Source organism: Pleuronectes platessa, chromosome 10 (assembly GCF_947347685.1).
Source record: "Pleuronectes platessa chromosome 10, fPlePla1.1, whole genome shotgun sequence".
In the NCBI taxonomy this organism is placed as follows: domain Eukaryota; kingdom Metazoa; phylum Chordata; class Actinopteri; order Pleuronectiformes; family Pleuronectidae; genus Pleuronectes; species Pleuronectes platessa.
This window is the reverse complement of record NC_070635.1, coordinates 26,695,090-26,711,522: the sequence shown is the minus strand read 5'-3', so window position 1 is coordinate 26,711,522 and position 16,433 is coordinate 26,695,090. Positions and strand designations below refer to the sequence as shown.

General features: G+C 40.6%; 1 protein-coding gene across 10 annotated transcripts; it reads left to right on the top strand.

Annotated features, from left to right (window-relative positions):
- The first annotated feature begins 1,498 nt into the window (after positions 1 to 1,498).
- On the top strand, positions 1,499 to 14,070 carry tbc1d31 (TBC1 domain family, member 31). Of its 10 annotated transcripts, XR_008339827.1 has the most exons (24): positions 1,499 to 1,875; positions 2,621 to 2,761; positions 3,615 to 3,730; positions 4,002 to 4,180; positions 4,313 to 4,464; positions 4,601 to 4,760; positions 4,965 to 5,165; positions 5,438 to 5,596; positions 5,793 to 5,872; positions 6,029 to 6,175; positions 6,588 to 6,721; positions 6,899 to 7,032; positions 7,164 to 7,343; positions 7,468 to 7,700; positions 7,836 to 7,908; positions 8,066 to 8,145; positions 8,247 to 8,382; positions 8,871 to 8,996; positions 9,301 to 9,429; positions 9,571 to 9,765; positions 9,934 to 10,133; positions 11,131 to 11,323; positions 11,761 to 11,851; positions 11,939 to 11,986. XR_008339827.1 is itself a non-coding variant. In XM_053431847.1 (23 exons), exons 1-23 carry the CDS (start codon positions 1,805 to 1,807, stop codon positions 12,600 to 12,602), a joined length of 3,222 nt encoding a protein of 1,073 aa, XP_053287822.1. In that variant the 5' UTR covers positions 1,499 to 1,804; the 3' UTR covers positions 12,603 to 14,070. The 10 variants fall into 10 exon arrangements, 7 of the variants coding, with proteins under 7 accessions (XP_053287822.1, XP_053287821.1, XP_053287820.1 ...); XR_008339826.1 differs by lacking the exon at positions 9,934 to 10,133 and having other exon boundaries at positions 11,782 to 11,851; positions 11,939 to 12,006; XR_008339825.1 differs by lacking the exon at positions 9,934 to 10,133.
- The last annotated feature ends 2,363 nt before the right edge of the window (positions 14,071 to 16,433 follow it).

Genomic DNA, 16,433 nt, shown 5'->3' with positions numbered 1-16,433 from the left:
TTTACCCTCATCAAATGCTGCTAGAGACTTTAATCTTTAATCTTGAAGACTTTAATCTTGATGATGTTTTCCTGCACGTGGCATCTATTGCACTTCTGTCCGTCCTGGGTGAGGGATCCCTCACATGTGGCTCTCTCTGAGGTTTCTACGTATTTTTACCCTGTTAAAAGGGTTTTTAGTTGAATTTAGTTGTGTAATTTAGTTGTGTAATTTAGTTGTGTAAAAGAGTTGAATTTCAACATTTTAAGACATGATATTACACACCTTCCTAAACACAATTGTGAAGAAATTTCTTGGTAAGGATTTAGTTCCCAGATTGGTCAAATATCTGCTAAAATGCCCTTACTATTACTCTTGCTGAGGGTTAAGGACAGAGGATGTCACACCCTGTTAAAGCCCTATGAGATGAATTGTAATTTGTGAATATGGGCTATACAAATAAAATTTGATTGATTGATTGATTGATTGACTGTGTATATGATTAGTTTTTATATCACAGGCTAAATCTCATTTCTTGATCATATTTGTTAGGTCAAAAGTAACTGCCAGCGTTTCTGCACCTCGTGGTAGACATTTCATTTCATTTTGCACCATGCAGGTTGCAAAAATATAGGCTCAATATTTTAATATATGGACTCCAATTTAAATGTTTAAAGGACATGACTGTGACTGCTTTGGGTTTTGGAAAGATATTTTTTCTGAGGCTTGTTTGTTCAATGGCCTCGAGGCTTCTCGATGGAAGTGAGGCTCATTTTTGTTTTGGTGTCAATTCCAAATCAAATCAAAGTTTGATTGCTAGTATTGTTTGTACTTTGAACAAAAAGAGTGATGGAGGAATGAGTTGATGCAAATTTTTCATTATTTCAATAAAATAAGTAATGCATGTTTTAACATTAGTTATAAACATAGTCACTCTGAATAAAGGAATCATCAAATTTAAACGTGGCCTTGTACTTGATGAGAGGTGTGTATGTGTCCACTTTCTCACATCCCAACATCTAAACTGTTCATGTAGAAGAGGAGTCACCACGCTGCTATAGTTCAATGAGCAGCAAACAATCTACAGCACACTCCTTTATCTTTTTAACATCAACATGATAGAATTTGTTGTGTATATATGTGATCTGAAGAAACTTATACTTTTATAATATACTATACTCACACAACTTTCACTTTATTAGTTATCTGAAAGCTAAATTATGATTTAAAAAAATCATAGTTTGATCAACTGGTATATTTTAGGGACAGCTGGCATTTTCCTATTAAACCATAGCCATCAGCACATTTTAAGCATAATTACATCTAATGATAAAATCATAAGAATAATGTAATAATAAAACCAAACATTGAAATGAAACATCTCGCTACGTTAAGAAATGCCTAAATGTTGGGAAAAGAATTATATTTACAATGAAAGACTCATTTGCCATAATGCCCAGCTCTGTTTACCTCTTACGTCATCTTTAAGCGACACAATAACCGCCATCAACATAAAAAAAAAAAAACGAAACTGTAGTTTGAAGAAAATTGTCAGTACAATGTCCCGTGAAGTTGTGGATTGATGTAGAACTCTGAATAATATTATATGATGTAATCGATATGCTTTTAATCGATAACCGCTGCGGCTTCTCTCGTCATCATTTATCGCGAAATACTGCTCTTTCAAATTTACCGCTGTTTACTCCGCCAGAACAGAGATTCGCCGGATAGCCCACCGCTCTTGGCTGTCGCGGAAACACAAAGCAAGGTGCCAATTGTTCTGCTTTCCAAAAGTTTGCACTGGGTTGCTACAAAGCGTTGTAAAATGGAGGTGACGGACATAGGAAACAAAGAAGAGGGGAACGTGTGGCATCGGAAACCAACAGCAGGAAAGAGGTGGGTTTGAAAAGTCTGAACGACACAAGATGGGTCTCTTGTTTAATCTGATGCCGAGGGGGGAACAGCCATATCTATGGGAACAGCTCTGTATGGACTGTGTTGGGAAATCATATGATCACTGTGTGGAGAGTTTGTTCACTCACACTTGTTGCACTGCTTGTGCATTCATGGGGACATTATAATAAAGATATAAAAAGGTAAAACTCAATAAAGATAGACTACTATGCTATAATGTCACATAGTCAATTCCGATTTATTTATACAACACATTAAAAACTACAGGACTTCAGCTACGCAGTCCAATCTAAATAGTGGAGTATAGATAGAATCCTGATTAAATCAGATCTCATCTGTTGTATGGTCTAATATCAAATTACCCTTTGCTGTGTCTCAAAATTGCATGGGTACATATTCAGATAGTTAATGTTGTGCTGTAACCATTCTGTAACTGTCCAGTTGTACTGCTATTAGTTAATCAATAGCAAGAGAACATTTTATAGTAAAAAATGATAATTGATAATTGGAGGAATTGTCTTGGTCATATTTAATTACAAAATGCTGATGAGTTGCACTCAAAGTAAGTTTATTCATGAGACAGGCTCCAAGTGTTTCTGCCACTTTGTTCAGGTTAAATTATAACCACAAAGAGCAACCACAATTAATTGAAAAGCACTGAGTTCAATTTTCAGTGATGTCTGAATTTCCCTTTCTGTTTTTAGCATGTGCTGTTTGTCTTCCTCAGTGTTTTAGTGACAGTTGCTCGCACAACTCAGAGGGGCAAGACTGTGCGTTTCCTCCATGTGACCTTTGACCCCAAAGGAGATTCCTTTCTGGCTGGAGATCACCACGGAAACATCTATGTCTTTGACATCAGCAGAAACAGGTGATTGACAATCATGCTAATGCCGCAAAAAAACGACATCTATATGAACATGACAATGATTCATATCACCAGATATTCCCTTAATGTGTCATGGCCACAGGGATCCCCCAAGGCTCAGTACAGAGGCCCCTTCTACTTGCTCTCTCCAGCACCATTTCAACATTAAAAAAACTATTCATCTCTCACCCTTACTAAGGTTGTGAGAAATCTTGGTGCGATATTTGATGACCAGCTTTCCTTTTCTGAACATTTTTTATTTTTCTCTTAATAATGCAACTTTGCATTATACAACATAAGAAAAATCCAGCCTTGCCTCATTCATAATGCAACCTCATGGTCCAGAATGCAGTGTAGTGGCTGGTCTTCAATCAGCCAAAAACAGCTGCACATTGCTAAGCTGCTCATTGACCTCCACTGGCTACCCAAATTAAAGTCACTGCCTTTCTTCAAAGAACATTGTTTGCTATTGCCATCCTTCCACTCAAGTCAATCACAGTCCAGACTATTCTGGTTGGTGGTTCCACAATGGTGGAAACAAACTATTGTACTTATTGCAATCAGAACAGGGACATTTTTGTTTATCGTCAAGAACCACTTAAGGACTCATCTCCTCTGACAGCAACTCCTCTTCCAACACCTCCGACATCCTAAACTAGTTCTTACTGTGTTTTAGTGTTGTCCTTCAGTAGTAAATAACTGTGGATTCACGTTTCAGCCAAATGATTAAATGTCAGTATAAATAGTTTTTCTTTTGACTTAGAAGACACAATCAGTGGTCAGCCATTACCCTAAAACCCAGCATGCTTTCCCATTTATCTACTCCTTTGTTTTGTTCTTCTATTGCTTGGGGTAGATTTCGTCTGGTGCAGAAGACAGGACAGGCCTGCACTGCTCTGGCTTTCAGCCTCCACAGGACCACAGAGCTACTTGTGGCATTGGCTGACTACACTATCAAGTGCTTTGACAAGGGTATGATTGACACATACACATAACAAATTGTTTCTTTATTTTTATTTTGATATAAGGGATATTTTCTGCTTTAAGGTTTTCAAGTCACAACTTTTATGGTTCATATTAAATCAAAGTTGCTATTCTTTGTTCTCTGCTGCTCTCTCCCCCCCCCCTTCCAATTATATTGGGAATCAGCATTCGTGATGCATTCACTTCATCCATTCCACACCAACACAATTAACTGAAAATAAACGTGTTCAATACAATTTACCTCTGTATGTTTGCACAGACACAAAGCAGCTGGTCAGTTGGATGCGAGGTCACGAGGGAGCAGTTTCATCCATCTCTGTCCACAGCTCAGGCCGATATGCCATCACCACGTCCTCAGACACGGCACAGCTCTGGGACCTGGACACCTTCCAGAGGAAGAGGAAGCTGAACATCAGGCAGTCTTTTTGCATACAGAAGGTGAATGTGTAGACATACTAAGTGAAAACAATAATTACAAATAGTCAGAGGCAGTGTTTAACATTGATGGTTTAAAGGAATTTTTATTTAAATTTTTGATATGGTAATGGTACGCTGTTCTTTGTGTTGTAGGTGTTTTTTCTGCCTGACAGTAACACCATAGTCAGCTGTTTCAGTGATGACTCCATCTTTGCTTGGGAGAGTGACACACTGTTGTGCAAATACCAGCTTCCTGTTCCTGACTGTGGCCCCCAAATCTCCTACAAGGCTTTTGCTGTCACTCGGTGAGCCTCTAACCTCACAACCAGTGAGCTCTTTGCTGTATTTTTCGGATTACATAACACTACATTTCATAAGCAAACTAAAAGTTAGCGTAAATAGGGATCAGAAGGTATCACCTAACAATTACTTTCTTGACAGTGATGGAAAGAGACTTGTAGCAGGTGGGCGCTCCAACCTGCTGCACCTGTGGTGTCTGGACAGTAAACAGCTGGTCAGGGTAATTCAGATGCACACGCAGGTCCGAACAGTCAGACAGCTGGAATTTCTACCAGACAGCCTTGACAGAGGAGCCAGCCAGGTACACAGAAAGCACGACCAGTAAACTTCGCTTCCTCTCTCATCTCCTCTATTCTTCTGCTATGGGGTCTCAAACATTTGTATCAGTTTCACAAATATTTGACGTTATTCTCCAGTAAGAGATTCTGTTTGTGTGTCTATGGGTGAGCCTGTAGTCTGTTTATATGTGTCATGCGTTTGTTGCTTTTTTTTCCCATCTGTGTAGACAATAGGTGTGTTGAGCCAGGATGGTGTAATGCGTTTCATCAACATTCACACCTGCAAGCTGCTTTTCCACATTGGTTCCCATGATAATGCCATTACCATAGTGGCAGTCAGCCCCAACGGAAGACATGTTGCAGCTATCATGGATAATGGCAGCATCAATATCTACAATGTCCAGAGTCTCACACAGAAATTAAACAAGGTGAGAGGCAGTTGTGACAACAGTGGAATGATCTATAAGAGATTTCTGATATGTTGCTGATAATTTAGTGTTCATATTTCTCTCTCTCTCTCTGTCTGTGTGTGTGTGTGTGTGTGTGTGTGTGTGTGTGTGTGTGTGTGTGTGTGTGTGTGTGTGTGTGTGTGTGTGTGTGTGTGTGTGTGTGTGTGTGTGTGTGTGTGTGTGTGTGTGTGTGTGTGTGTGTGTGTGTGTGTGTGTGTGTGCGCGCGCGTTTTTCTCTGGCCCTCACCCAGCCTCCTCCCTCCAGGGTGGCAGTAGTTTCAGATGGTGATGCTCACCAGGAATTGTCAAAGGTCAGGTCAGAGGTTGTTCAAAGACCATTCATGAGCTCAGGTAGGACACAGGTGAAGATACTTAGACCTCCTGCTGTGCCTACAACTGATGATAAAGAGGTAGGAGATCATACAGATGTGTACTTACGTGTCCCGACGCATTGGTTTTCTTTTGTAAGTGTTGTTTGTTTGTCTGCATATTTTCAAATTTTTCTTTATGGAAGGCAATGTTTTGTTTCAACATTATGATCTTCACTTAACAAACAAAGCAACCCCTCTCTGACCAGGTGTAGTGACTGTATCATTCTTTGAACAGAATGAACTACCAGCTGGTCTGAATAAGAGGAGACTGGTGGCTTTGCTCAAGGCCTTTGGAGAATATCCTGCTAAATACAGGTAAATGTAGGATTAACTTGTGTCTGATGACCATAAAATGCAAACCATTCCACTTTTAAGAGTTGTTCGTAAACTTTATGTATTTTAAAGATTTTATGATGCATCTGTGTGTGTCTGTTTGTGTCTGGCGTGTGTGTTTGTGCATGTGTGTTGCAGGATGTTTGTTTGGCGGTCTTTGCTGTGTCTCCCAGAGAACCATGCAGCATACAGCAGTCTGACTGATAAAGGCCTGCATTCAGCCTACCTCACCCTGCACGATAAATACCCCATCAAAAGTCACAAGTTACAGAGAGGACTTCAGAGGTACACTCTCTCTCTCCTTCAGACACATATTTGTACCTCTATCTTAGTGAGGACACTCATTGACATAATATTTTCCCCAGCCCCTTACCCTAACCTTAAATATCACAACTTAATGCCTCACCCTAAAACCAAAGTACAGTCTGGTCAGAATAACCTCACTTTCCAAAAAATGTACTAGGATCTATGCTTCAAATGGTCCTCTCAAAGTACAGGAACACACAATAAAAAAGGGAGAGTGGAACAGTAAATATTAAACTTATTTTAACAATCACTCCCAAATGCCTGAATGCCTAACTCTTACCTAAACCTGCTATATATAGAGAGAAAGAGAGTTGAACCTTTTTATTGTAGAAGTTGGTCACTATTTAGATTTTCCAATATTTTTTTGACCTAATTTGCCTCTACTTCGCAGGGTTTTGTCCGCCTTAGGTCACTGGGCAGCCATCTTTGGAGAGGTGGAGTACCTTCCCCTGGTGGCATTCCCCTTTGTGAAGCTCTTCCAGAACAACCCAATGCTCTGCTTCGAGGTGGTGGCAACTGTCATCGGTACTTGTCATTTTAGATTCTGTTGCTTTAAACAAATTTTTAGAGCTTTTTGAAATTCTGAACTACAGTTTTCATTGTTGTTTATGAGTTCCACGAATGTAATGTGGCAATGTCAAGTTATTGTCAGTTTATTAAGCATGCTAGTTGGAGTTTTGTTTACTCAGCGATGTTTTGCAGTGAACTGGTGCCAGCACTGGTTCGAGTACTTGCCTAACCCTCCTCTGAACATCCTGAACATGGCGGAGAACGTACTGGCTCATCATGACAAGGAGCTGCTACAACACCTGGTGGACTGTGGCATTACTTCCCAGGTATCTTAAACAGACAACTACATGCGGGTGGAATAGAAACGTGGACGAGAGGTCAGATGAACATCTTTGTGACTACATCTCTGAGTGGTTAATTTTAAACACATTATTTTGCATCTTTGTGTCTCCCCCAGCTTTATGTGTGGCCCCTGCTGGAGACCCTGTTCTCAGAGGTTTTGACTCGAGAGGAGTGGCTCAGACTCTTTGACAACGTTTTCTCCAACCATCCGTCATTCCTGATCATGGCCTGTGTGGCCTACATCACCCGCTGCCGTGAGCCACTGCTTCTCTGCTCACAGAAACAGGATTTTTCGGTAACAACTCTCCCATTTCTCTTTTCTACTTCTTTCTTCTTTTCCTAAGGTCACTCAACAAAATATTTGGTTTCTTCTCCTCCATTAAAGTTTCCCTCATCTCTCCTGTTTACCTCTTTATCAGTATTTTTTTCACCATCGAAACAATCTTGATGTGGGAGCCATGATAAGGGAAGCCTACCGGCTGCTGAGTAGCACGCCTGCAGACATCCATCCCAGGACTCTGCTGTCTGATTTCGCACCACTGACCAAAGGCCAGTACCCCGTATTCAACCACTACCCAGAATTCATAGTGGAATATCAGAGCCAGGAGAGGGAGAAGATACGATTGCAGGAGATGGAGTATCTCTGTGAAAGGTGAGATAAATGATGATGAGGTGATCATTTATGATTTTTATTTATTTAACTAAAGCTCATGTTGGATAATAACATTTAAAGTGAATGCTGTGCAAAGATGCATCACATGGTTGTGCATATGTGTGGTTTAAACAGGCAGGAGGTATCAGCGCTTCGGACAGATTTCGTTCGTCGTCAAGTTGAAGAGGAGGCATATTACACGAATCAGGTTGATTGGTTGTGCAACATTTCAAAATTCACTAAAAGTAGATTTTACTGTAGTGTGGGTTGTTGGCTTAGTCATACAGTGTATCTGTATAAGAAACACAGGCTTTGCACGCAAAGGAGGTAATCTGAATCAATGTATGTGATTGGTTTAAACACAGGAGCTGCTACAAAAGGCGGAGGAACAGCGCAGAAACAACCTCGCACAAGAAGAGGAAAAACTAACACAGCAGAAGGCAAAGTAAGAGCACAAGACACAGACAATTCTATTATTAAGTTATGAGCAACAAAACGATGTTGATGTTTAGAAATTGGATGTTGAAACTGCTCTGTCCTCTGTAGGTTGGCAGCCATGAAGAGAGAATTGAAGGTGAAGGAGTTACAGCTGCTGGACACATCTAGAAGACGCTTCCTCAAACACCAGCAGGACCTGAGAGCCTCACAGATACAAAGACTAGACCAGGAGATCAGAAGAAAGGTAAATACAGTTTTCTGTGGTAAAAAAAACAACATGTAGTTTATATATTTATATGGCTCTGCGCCAACATATGTGTGCCCATATGTCCCCTGGTTGTCGTGATCACAATATCTCAAGAATATCTTGAGTTATTTCTTTTGGGAATTTGGTGGTCATAGGTCAAGGTCACCGTGACCATACCAAAATTGTAGGGTTTAAAATCGATAGCATTTCAGTATATGAGCTCCCAAACTCACCAGCAAATCATAACTGTAATAACAGTTTATTCTTTATTCTCAACATAGTTTTTGTAGTTTGGAAGTTTCTGCTACAAACTATTCACTGGATCCTGCTATTTACTGGAGGTCCAAGTTGAACACTGTTACCATGCCTGTGTCTATGATCAACCTCTGTGACTTGATGCTACCTTATTTCAACCTTAATTATCTATAAATAAGTGATAACATTACAAATTAATGTCAGCTAATAATCAGCTGTTTCCTACTAAGGATTCAAACACTAGCGTCCATGTTCTGCCTCAGATGGATCTCCGCGAGCAAGAATCAGCTGCAGCAGTCAAGGATCTGGAAATAAGACAGATGGAGCTAGAGGCTCAGAGGAAAAGACTTGAACAGGTGATGAAAGCCTCATTTGTAACCTCTTCTCTATTTCGTAGCTTGTATTTACTTATGCTCCTCAATAATATCTTTTATCAACCAAGAAACCTATTTGCAATTGTAATACCATAAAATGTAATATGTTTTCCTCCTAGATATAGAAGAAATTAAATAGTGTAACAGTAGTAGCCGGTCAACCAGTAAGGCTTAGGATGTTAAGTGGCAGCTTTTAACTTGATGTAATAGGCACTTTGAGATTATTGCAATGACTTTAGTTGAACATTTTGACGTGTTTTAACAAAAAATTATCATTTGCCCTCAGCACCTGCTGAAGAAGCAGGGGCACATGGGGCGGGAAGTGGAAAATGAGGTGCAGATAAGAATGAGGAAGGCAGACAGAGAGGTGGAGAGCCTCGCAGAGCTGCTGCATTGCCCTGAGACAAACATGCAGGTTAATGACACTTTCCAGTATGGACACTGTGAAATCAGTTTAAAATATATATATAATATAGATCTCAATACCACATCTGGTTATACAAAAAGCCTAACAATGATATTGTAGTATCCCTGATCTCCTCCTCTATGCTTTCAGATCCTGGAGGAATGCCTTACGGAGGCTCGCCAGCTGGGCCTCGAGTCAGACTGGCAGAGAGATATAGTGGACCGGCTGCAGCAGGTGAACGCTGAGAAGGAGAGGAAGAGGGAGAGGCTGGCAGAGCGTCAAAGGCAAACCCTGGCAGAGGAGGAGAGAGTGGCTGACACCATGAGAGATGTGGCAGGAAGGAAGGTGAGAACACAAGAGTATGTTTAGCCGTTTACCGACATGAGACGGAAAGATTGGATGATGTTGGCCAGCAGCTTACAGTCCCATCACATATTGTCAGTACCACCCTTAGACCAGACCTGGTAGCCTGGTGCAACACCCTGCGTATCATTTACTCTGTATTATTGACAGTACCCTGAGAGGATGCTGTTGATGAAGTGAATGAGAAGAAATGGCTGCTGTTTGCAGACAGGGTAATTGAGGCAAAACAACATGGCTGAAGGGGAATAATTTGCCTTGTGGAGATTGGCTGCAGGGGTTTCATTGCAACATCCACCACCAGGTTGCTCAAAGATCTGGGGATCCATGGACAAGTCCTGAAGGACAATAAGGTACACAATTGAAGACATGTCCCTAACATCCGCTGGTGGTCACTCACATCAGATAACATCTACTGGCAGTAGGCATTAATAAGTGCGGCAGAAGGTACAAGGGATATTCTCCATCTTGTCCTATGTTCTAAAATGGAACAGTGTTTAGTTTAAAAAGGCAAAGAGGTAATGGTGTCTGATCCACTGAGTGTGATTTTGGTTTGTGGTATTTTATTTCCGCTTCTGATGTTACAAAATATAACAGTTTGAGTCTTGTGCAGCGCTGTCTTTCGATTTTCGTTAAATCACCCCTGGCTTCTTAAATGTTTTTTTCAGTTTCTGTAATTTCCGTGTGTGCACACAGCACTGTGGTCTCATACCCTTTTATGGGCATTGGTGGGGCATTTACCTATGCTTATTTAAAAAAAATGGCATCCGCTCTTCACTTTGGAACTTGTGGCATTATCAATATAACAACACATGTGCGAACAATTCTGCAATTTTATAACTTTAGAATAATTTTCGTTAATAAGTCTGTAGGTGGCTCACATATCTCGAGAACAGTTCATCTTATCAGTTTCACACTTGAAATGTTATGATCAATATTAATAAACTTAAACAATAATAAATAGAGGACACACACTCTGTAGCAGCAGCAGCTAGGACTCATCAACGTAAGTGACATTGTCGACCGGGACAACGAGCGTTGTGTTCATGACACGCATACATGTTTTGCGTACTGAGTTGAGCTTGACAGAACTTTGAATAAACAGGTGAACAGCTCTTTGTGCTGCAGCTTTGGTGCAGCTTCAGGTTTCTGTGGACTAAGCCCAGCAGCAGGTCTTTACTGGCCACAGCTCAATAACGGCAGGTGACTAACATCTTATATTATAAAGACCTTGGAAAGGCTTTTTCTTGATCACCTTTGGACCCAAGTCCACCACACACTCGACCCACTGCAGTTTGCCTACCAGGAGAAAGTGGTTGTGGAAGACACCATCCTCTCTCTGCTACACAGGGCTTACTCTCACCTGGACAACGGGAGACTCAGGGATAGACAGGGAGTCTGGTGGACACATCTGAGGCCACATCTGCAGCCAGTTTGTAAATACGTCAGACTGCAGCTGGATGATAGACTGGACTCGTCAGTGAACACAGACACCCTCCACAGTAACGGAACAAGGAGGAGGCTGGGATCCTTTGTTTTACCAGTAAGTTGTTGCGAGCCCCTTCTTTTATGCTGTGGTTTAAGAATAGAAGCATGAAGAATATGGAAATACTACGAGAATGGACAGACAGGTGGGGATAGCTGGCTCTGTGGTGGGAACGGAGCTGGAATCCCTCATATCAGTGGCAGAAAGAAGACAAGAAACAGACTGCCGGACATTATGGACAATACTCACCACCCCCTGCACAGCACACTGACTGGGCAGAGGAGCACAGTGGCAGAAACTCACTCACTCACTCACAGTTACAGAAAGAAAGCTGCAACCATCATCACCACAGGCCAATCAAACGGCACTTTCTAAGCATACAGATTTAGAACAGTCATTGGCCTAATTAATTTTGAATTGGCACTGAAGACAAACTATGGGATAGTAGAACCACAGCCCTGGTCTAAGTTAATTGTCTAATGTTATTCATTTAGACAGAATTCGTTCATTTGCAGTGGGAGGAAGTGACGAGAGCAAGAGCCCAGTTACAGGAGCAGCGAAAGGCGTGGACTTCAGCAGACGCAGGTATTAACACATATATGCACACACGTGTTGATTGTGGCAAGTGAGTTGAAAATTCGACGTAGTATGACAGTGTTTGCTTTGTATCAGATCACCAGAGACATACGAGGACGAGGTCACCAGGTTTTATCAGAGGACTTCCACTTAGAACCAGCAACACCGCTGCTGTTCATGTTGAAATCAACGGAGCTGGTCAGGCCCTCAAACTCAACACCACCACTACTGCAAGACAGGCAGGAACTGACATGGTGTGTCTGAACAGCAACTCACCTTCAGAGAGCACTTCTACCAACTGTAAGTAACTATATATATGTTTTAATGTATTTTAAATGTTACAGTAATGTATTTTATACTTGTGATTTTTGTCATATTATTGTGTTTATCTGGTGCAATCACAGCAAGATAATGGTCAGTCTCAGAGACCATAAAATAAATGTAGCAAGATATGTTAATCAGTCACCATAGATTAAAACAGCAGACACATAAAAAATCCTTGTTACATTCAGAATGTGAAAAAAATGACTGTTATTATTTGACATATTTTTTTTATCAGTTAATCATATTCCATTTTTTCCTTATTTCTCTCTCTACTCTGTAAGTCTACTTGGACAGAGGCCGGGCCCAATTGGACAGCAGTGAGAGAGAACTGCTAAAGGAAATCAGAGACCTGAGACAGAAGCTAGTGGCCACAGTCAGAGATGGCAGCTCTGCCGCTTCACAGTCTGTCCACACACTGTCCTCTGTCTCCCAGTGACTGCAAAATGCTCTGCATCTGTATTATGCCTGAAAAAAATATTCTCATTTCAAGCGAGCTGGCAATACAGAAACAGTGAATCAAGCTCTGACTTTATTATCACACCGCCTTCTATTTAATGTTATATTACATACATTCAGGGTTTTCATTTAAGCATTGATTTACATGGATATTGACTCACACAGTTTTGTCTGTTACATTTTTATATGTGCTGGTAATCCATTTTGGATTTTAACAAAATGTTTTCATATCATTTGTCTTACTTAAAACCTCTTGTGGATATTTTATTTTTTATCTCTGTCTCGTTGAAAATTTTAAGGTAATGCATTCATTGCTTCTTTTGTTTTGTCCTTAATTGTTAGTAATCTACAGTCGAGTGTAGCCCTTATGATTTGTAATGCAGCTCTTGATAACCTGACAGTTCTGCCTTTGCTCTTAACTGTCCATAGTGAAAAAAACTACATTGTCATACTAATTAATGACCAAGTCTCAGCAGTGGCCTCTTCCAAATCCATTTGAGCTGTTTCTTGACAAGTAATGCGAGTGCTGCAGCTTTGCGCTCATTAAAGGAGGCAGGGTCTATTGTTACCTGCCAACTGCGAAGTCCCCTCTCATTAATCATTAATTATTAATTAAATACGATGTTGACATATGTATAAAGTAATGCATTGTGAAAATGTAGTGGAGAAGGGATTGCAGATATTGGCTGATACATGTAGTTGAATTATAGTAAAAAATACCTGGAAAATATATAATTAGGTAGAGAACAGACCCATGAAAAATGTAAATGTCTGTTATATCCCATCACTGCTGTGTGTGCTTTTTCCAGACCAATCAATTCAGATGAAGTTATGTCATGACTGTACACTAACCCACACGCTAGGTGGCGGTATAAAGCTTTAAACCTCCGACAACTAACAAGAAGTTGATCACAGCAAGTGGTGGAAGGTCCAGAGGAGTTAACGGGTCTATTCTTCAATGTAATTTGACGGATGCCTCCACCAATAGCCATTTTCAAAGTGTATTGTGACCGTTACTATCCATCACAATCTGTGTACCTGTATTCTACCTTGCTAGCTTCAATAATATTCACCGGCTAACAGAGTGTAGACGGCGCTGTTCCTCAGTAAGTCCGTCTGTCTCTTAAACTAAACCATCGGTAAAGTTCCTAACGTAACTGACAACCAGCATTGTCAGGTAGTGTTAGCTTAAGTTTGGTTTGAACTATGAGCCTGATAAAAAATGTCCCCATATAGTCACCATCAGTCAGAAATATAGTTTACATCGTGTTCCACATTATTATGCAAATTACACTTTGCTCAGTTTTTCCTAAATAGTAATGCACAGCCAGTCAGTATAATTTTCAAGTCATCAACTGTTAGAGTATAATTCAAATTTTATTGAACAAACCTCCCAATGATAACAGTATTTTTTTCAAAAATAAAAAACTCAAAATGCAGTGTTCCAAATTATTATGCTGAGTTTCAAAGTTTCAAGATATTTTATAGGTTGTAAAGAACTAAAAATTGTCATTTGTTGAATGTGCAGCATTAAGAGGTCATATTTACTGAAATCGAAAAAGTTTTAATCAAAATCATCTTACCAGGTCAAGTTACATGTTAACATAGGACCCCTTCTTTGATATCACCTTCACAATTCTTGCATCCATTGAACTTGTGAGTTCTTTGATAGTTTCTGCTTTAATGTCTTTGCAGGATGCCATAATAGCCTCCCAGAGCACCTGCTTGGATGTGAACTGCCTTCCACCCACATAGATATTTTGCTTGATGATGCTCCAAAAGTTCTCAATAGGGTTAAGGTCAGGGGAAGATGGGGGCCACACCATGAGTTTCTCTCCTTTTATGCCCATAGCAGCCAATGCCCCAGAGGTATTCTTTGCAGCATGAGATGGTGCATTGTCATGCATGAATATGATTTTGCTTCGGAAGGCACGGTTCTTCTTTTTGTACCATGGAAGAAAGTGGTCAGTCAGAAACTCTACGTACTTTGCCGAGGTCATTTTCACACCGTCAGGGACCCTGAAGGGTCCTACCAGCTCTCTCCCCATGATTCCGGCCTAAAACATGACTCCGCCCCCTCCTTGTTGACGTCTCAACCGTGTTGGGACATGGTGACCATTCACCAACCATCCTCTACTCCATCCATCAGGACCATCAAGGGTTGCACGGCACTCATCCGTAAACAAAACAGTTTGGAAGGTCCTGAGCCCACTGCAACCTTTTTTGCTTGAGAGCTTGGTCTAGGGGTGGCCGAATAACAGGTTTAAGGACACTTGCAAACCTCTTGAGCATCCTACATCTTGAAGTTCGCGAGACTCCAGAGGCACCAGCGGCTTCAAACACCTGTTTGCTGCTATTCAATGGCATTTTAGTGGCTGCTCTCTTAACCCTACGCATTTGTTTGGCAGAAATCTTCCTTATTTTGCGTTTGTCTGAACGAACCCGCTTGTGCTGTGAATCAGTGACAAATTTCTTCACCGTCCGATGATCACGCGCAATTCTTTTGGAAATATCCAATGTTGTGATACCTTGACCAAGGTATTGCACTATTTGCTGCTTTTCAGCAGCAGAGAGATCCTTTTTCTTCCCCATTTTGCCTGAAACATGTAGCTTGCTTAATAATGTGGAACATCCTTCTTAAGTAGTTTTCCTTTGATTGGGCTCACCTGGAAAACTAATTATCACAGGTGTCTGAGATTGATTTCAATCATCCAAATAGCCCTGAGACACAATACCATCCATTAGTTTAATTCAAAAACTAAAAAATGAATGTTAAATCCAATTTGCATAATAATGTGGAACGCGGTGTATAGACCCACAGCCCTGGCGTAATTCTAGTGTTTTGTCCATATCTTTTAGGAAATCAGAGTTAAGTGCCTTATACTTCTAACCCCAAAATGTGACATTTAACCTAGTTTTAAAAGATTGTTTTCAGCCACTGCGGTCTCACACATGTTTAGGACTGTAAGTGGTATTTGACACAGCTTTCTTTAAACTATCATCATAAAGGTTATTTTATCTGAAGCCTTAGCTGCTGCAGAAGCGTCGCATTTCAAATAAGAGCAACCTTCAGTCCCTTGGTGCATTCCATTTTCCTGGAAGTCATTCTTTACAGGCAACGTTTTTAAGTCACTCACAGCTGATTATTCATCACCTTCTTTGAGGTGTTGTGCAGATCAAATTCCTGTACAAGTTCTTCAGGTGTAGCATCAAATATGGCCCGCGGGCACCAGAAGTTCCAGTCCCAGCCAAAAAGCAGTCAGAGATCAAGAAGAGCAAAGGGCATGACCAGAAAACAGCAGCGATGGCTAGAGTACATGTGTCAGGTATGTGCATAGGTGAAGAAATAACTATTCTCCAATGACCTTGGTGTCATTTACCCATGACCTTAGGATAGCACTCTGTAAAGGGGCTTCATGAAACATGAAATTGTTCTTAAGGTTTTGACTTTTCAATGAAAGCATGTATTAAAAAGTTTATATTATGTGTAAGCATGATGTATGTAACACCTGTACCAGATCATTTCATGTAATGTATTGCTTTGGCCCTGTAGCAGATAGCTACACTGCCTAGAACAACTGATTTAAAAAGCTCCATTGACTTTGATATTTATCTATTTTTCATTACAATATAGTCTTGATCAGTAGGCTGGAGTTAATGGTTAGGGTTATTTTTTTAAATAGGGCTCCTGCAGATCCTCTCTTCACAGTAATATTGTAATAAGATGGAAAGATAAACCATAGCTGATCTAAAACCAAATCTTCAAACCTGTATTCCCCTTGTACACTTCGAGAAAAGCCCCTTTCTGAAT

Excerpts from the sequence above, each read along its gene's own strand:
- tbc1d31 (XM_053431843.1), top strand. The coding sequence starts at position 1,805 with ATGGAGGTGACGGACATAGGAAACAAAGAAGAGGGGAACGTGTGGCAT. Across the intron at positions 4,181-4,312 it reads AGTCTTTTTGCATACAGAAG|GTGTTTTTTCTGCCTGACAG; the intron begins GTGAATGTGTAG and ends TTTGTGTTGTAG. Across the intron at positions 4,465-4,600 it reads AAGGCTTTTGCTGTCACTCG|TGATGGAAAGAGACTTGTAG; the intron begins GTGAGCCTCTAA and ends CTTTCTTGACAG.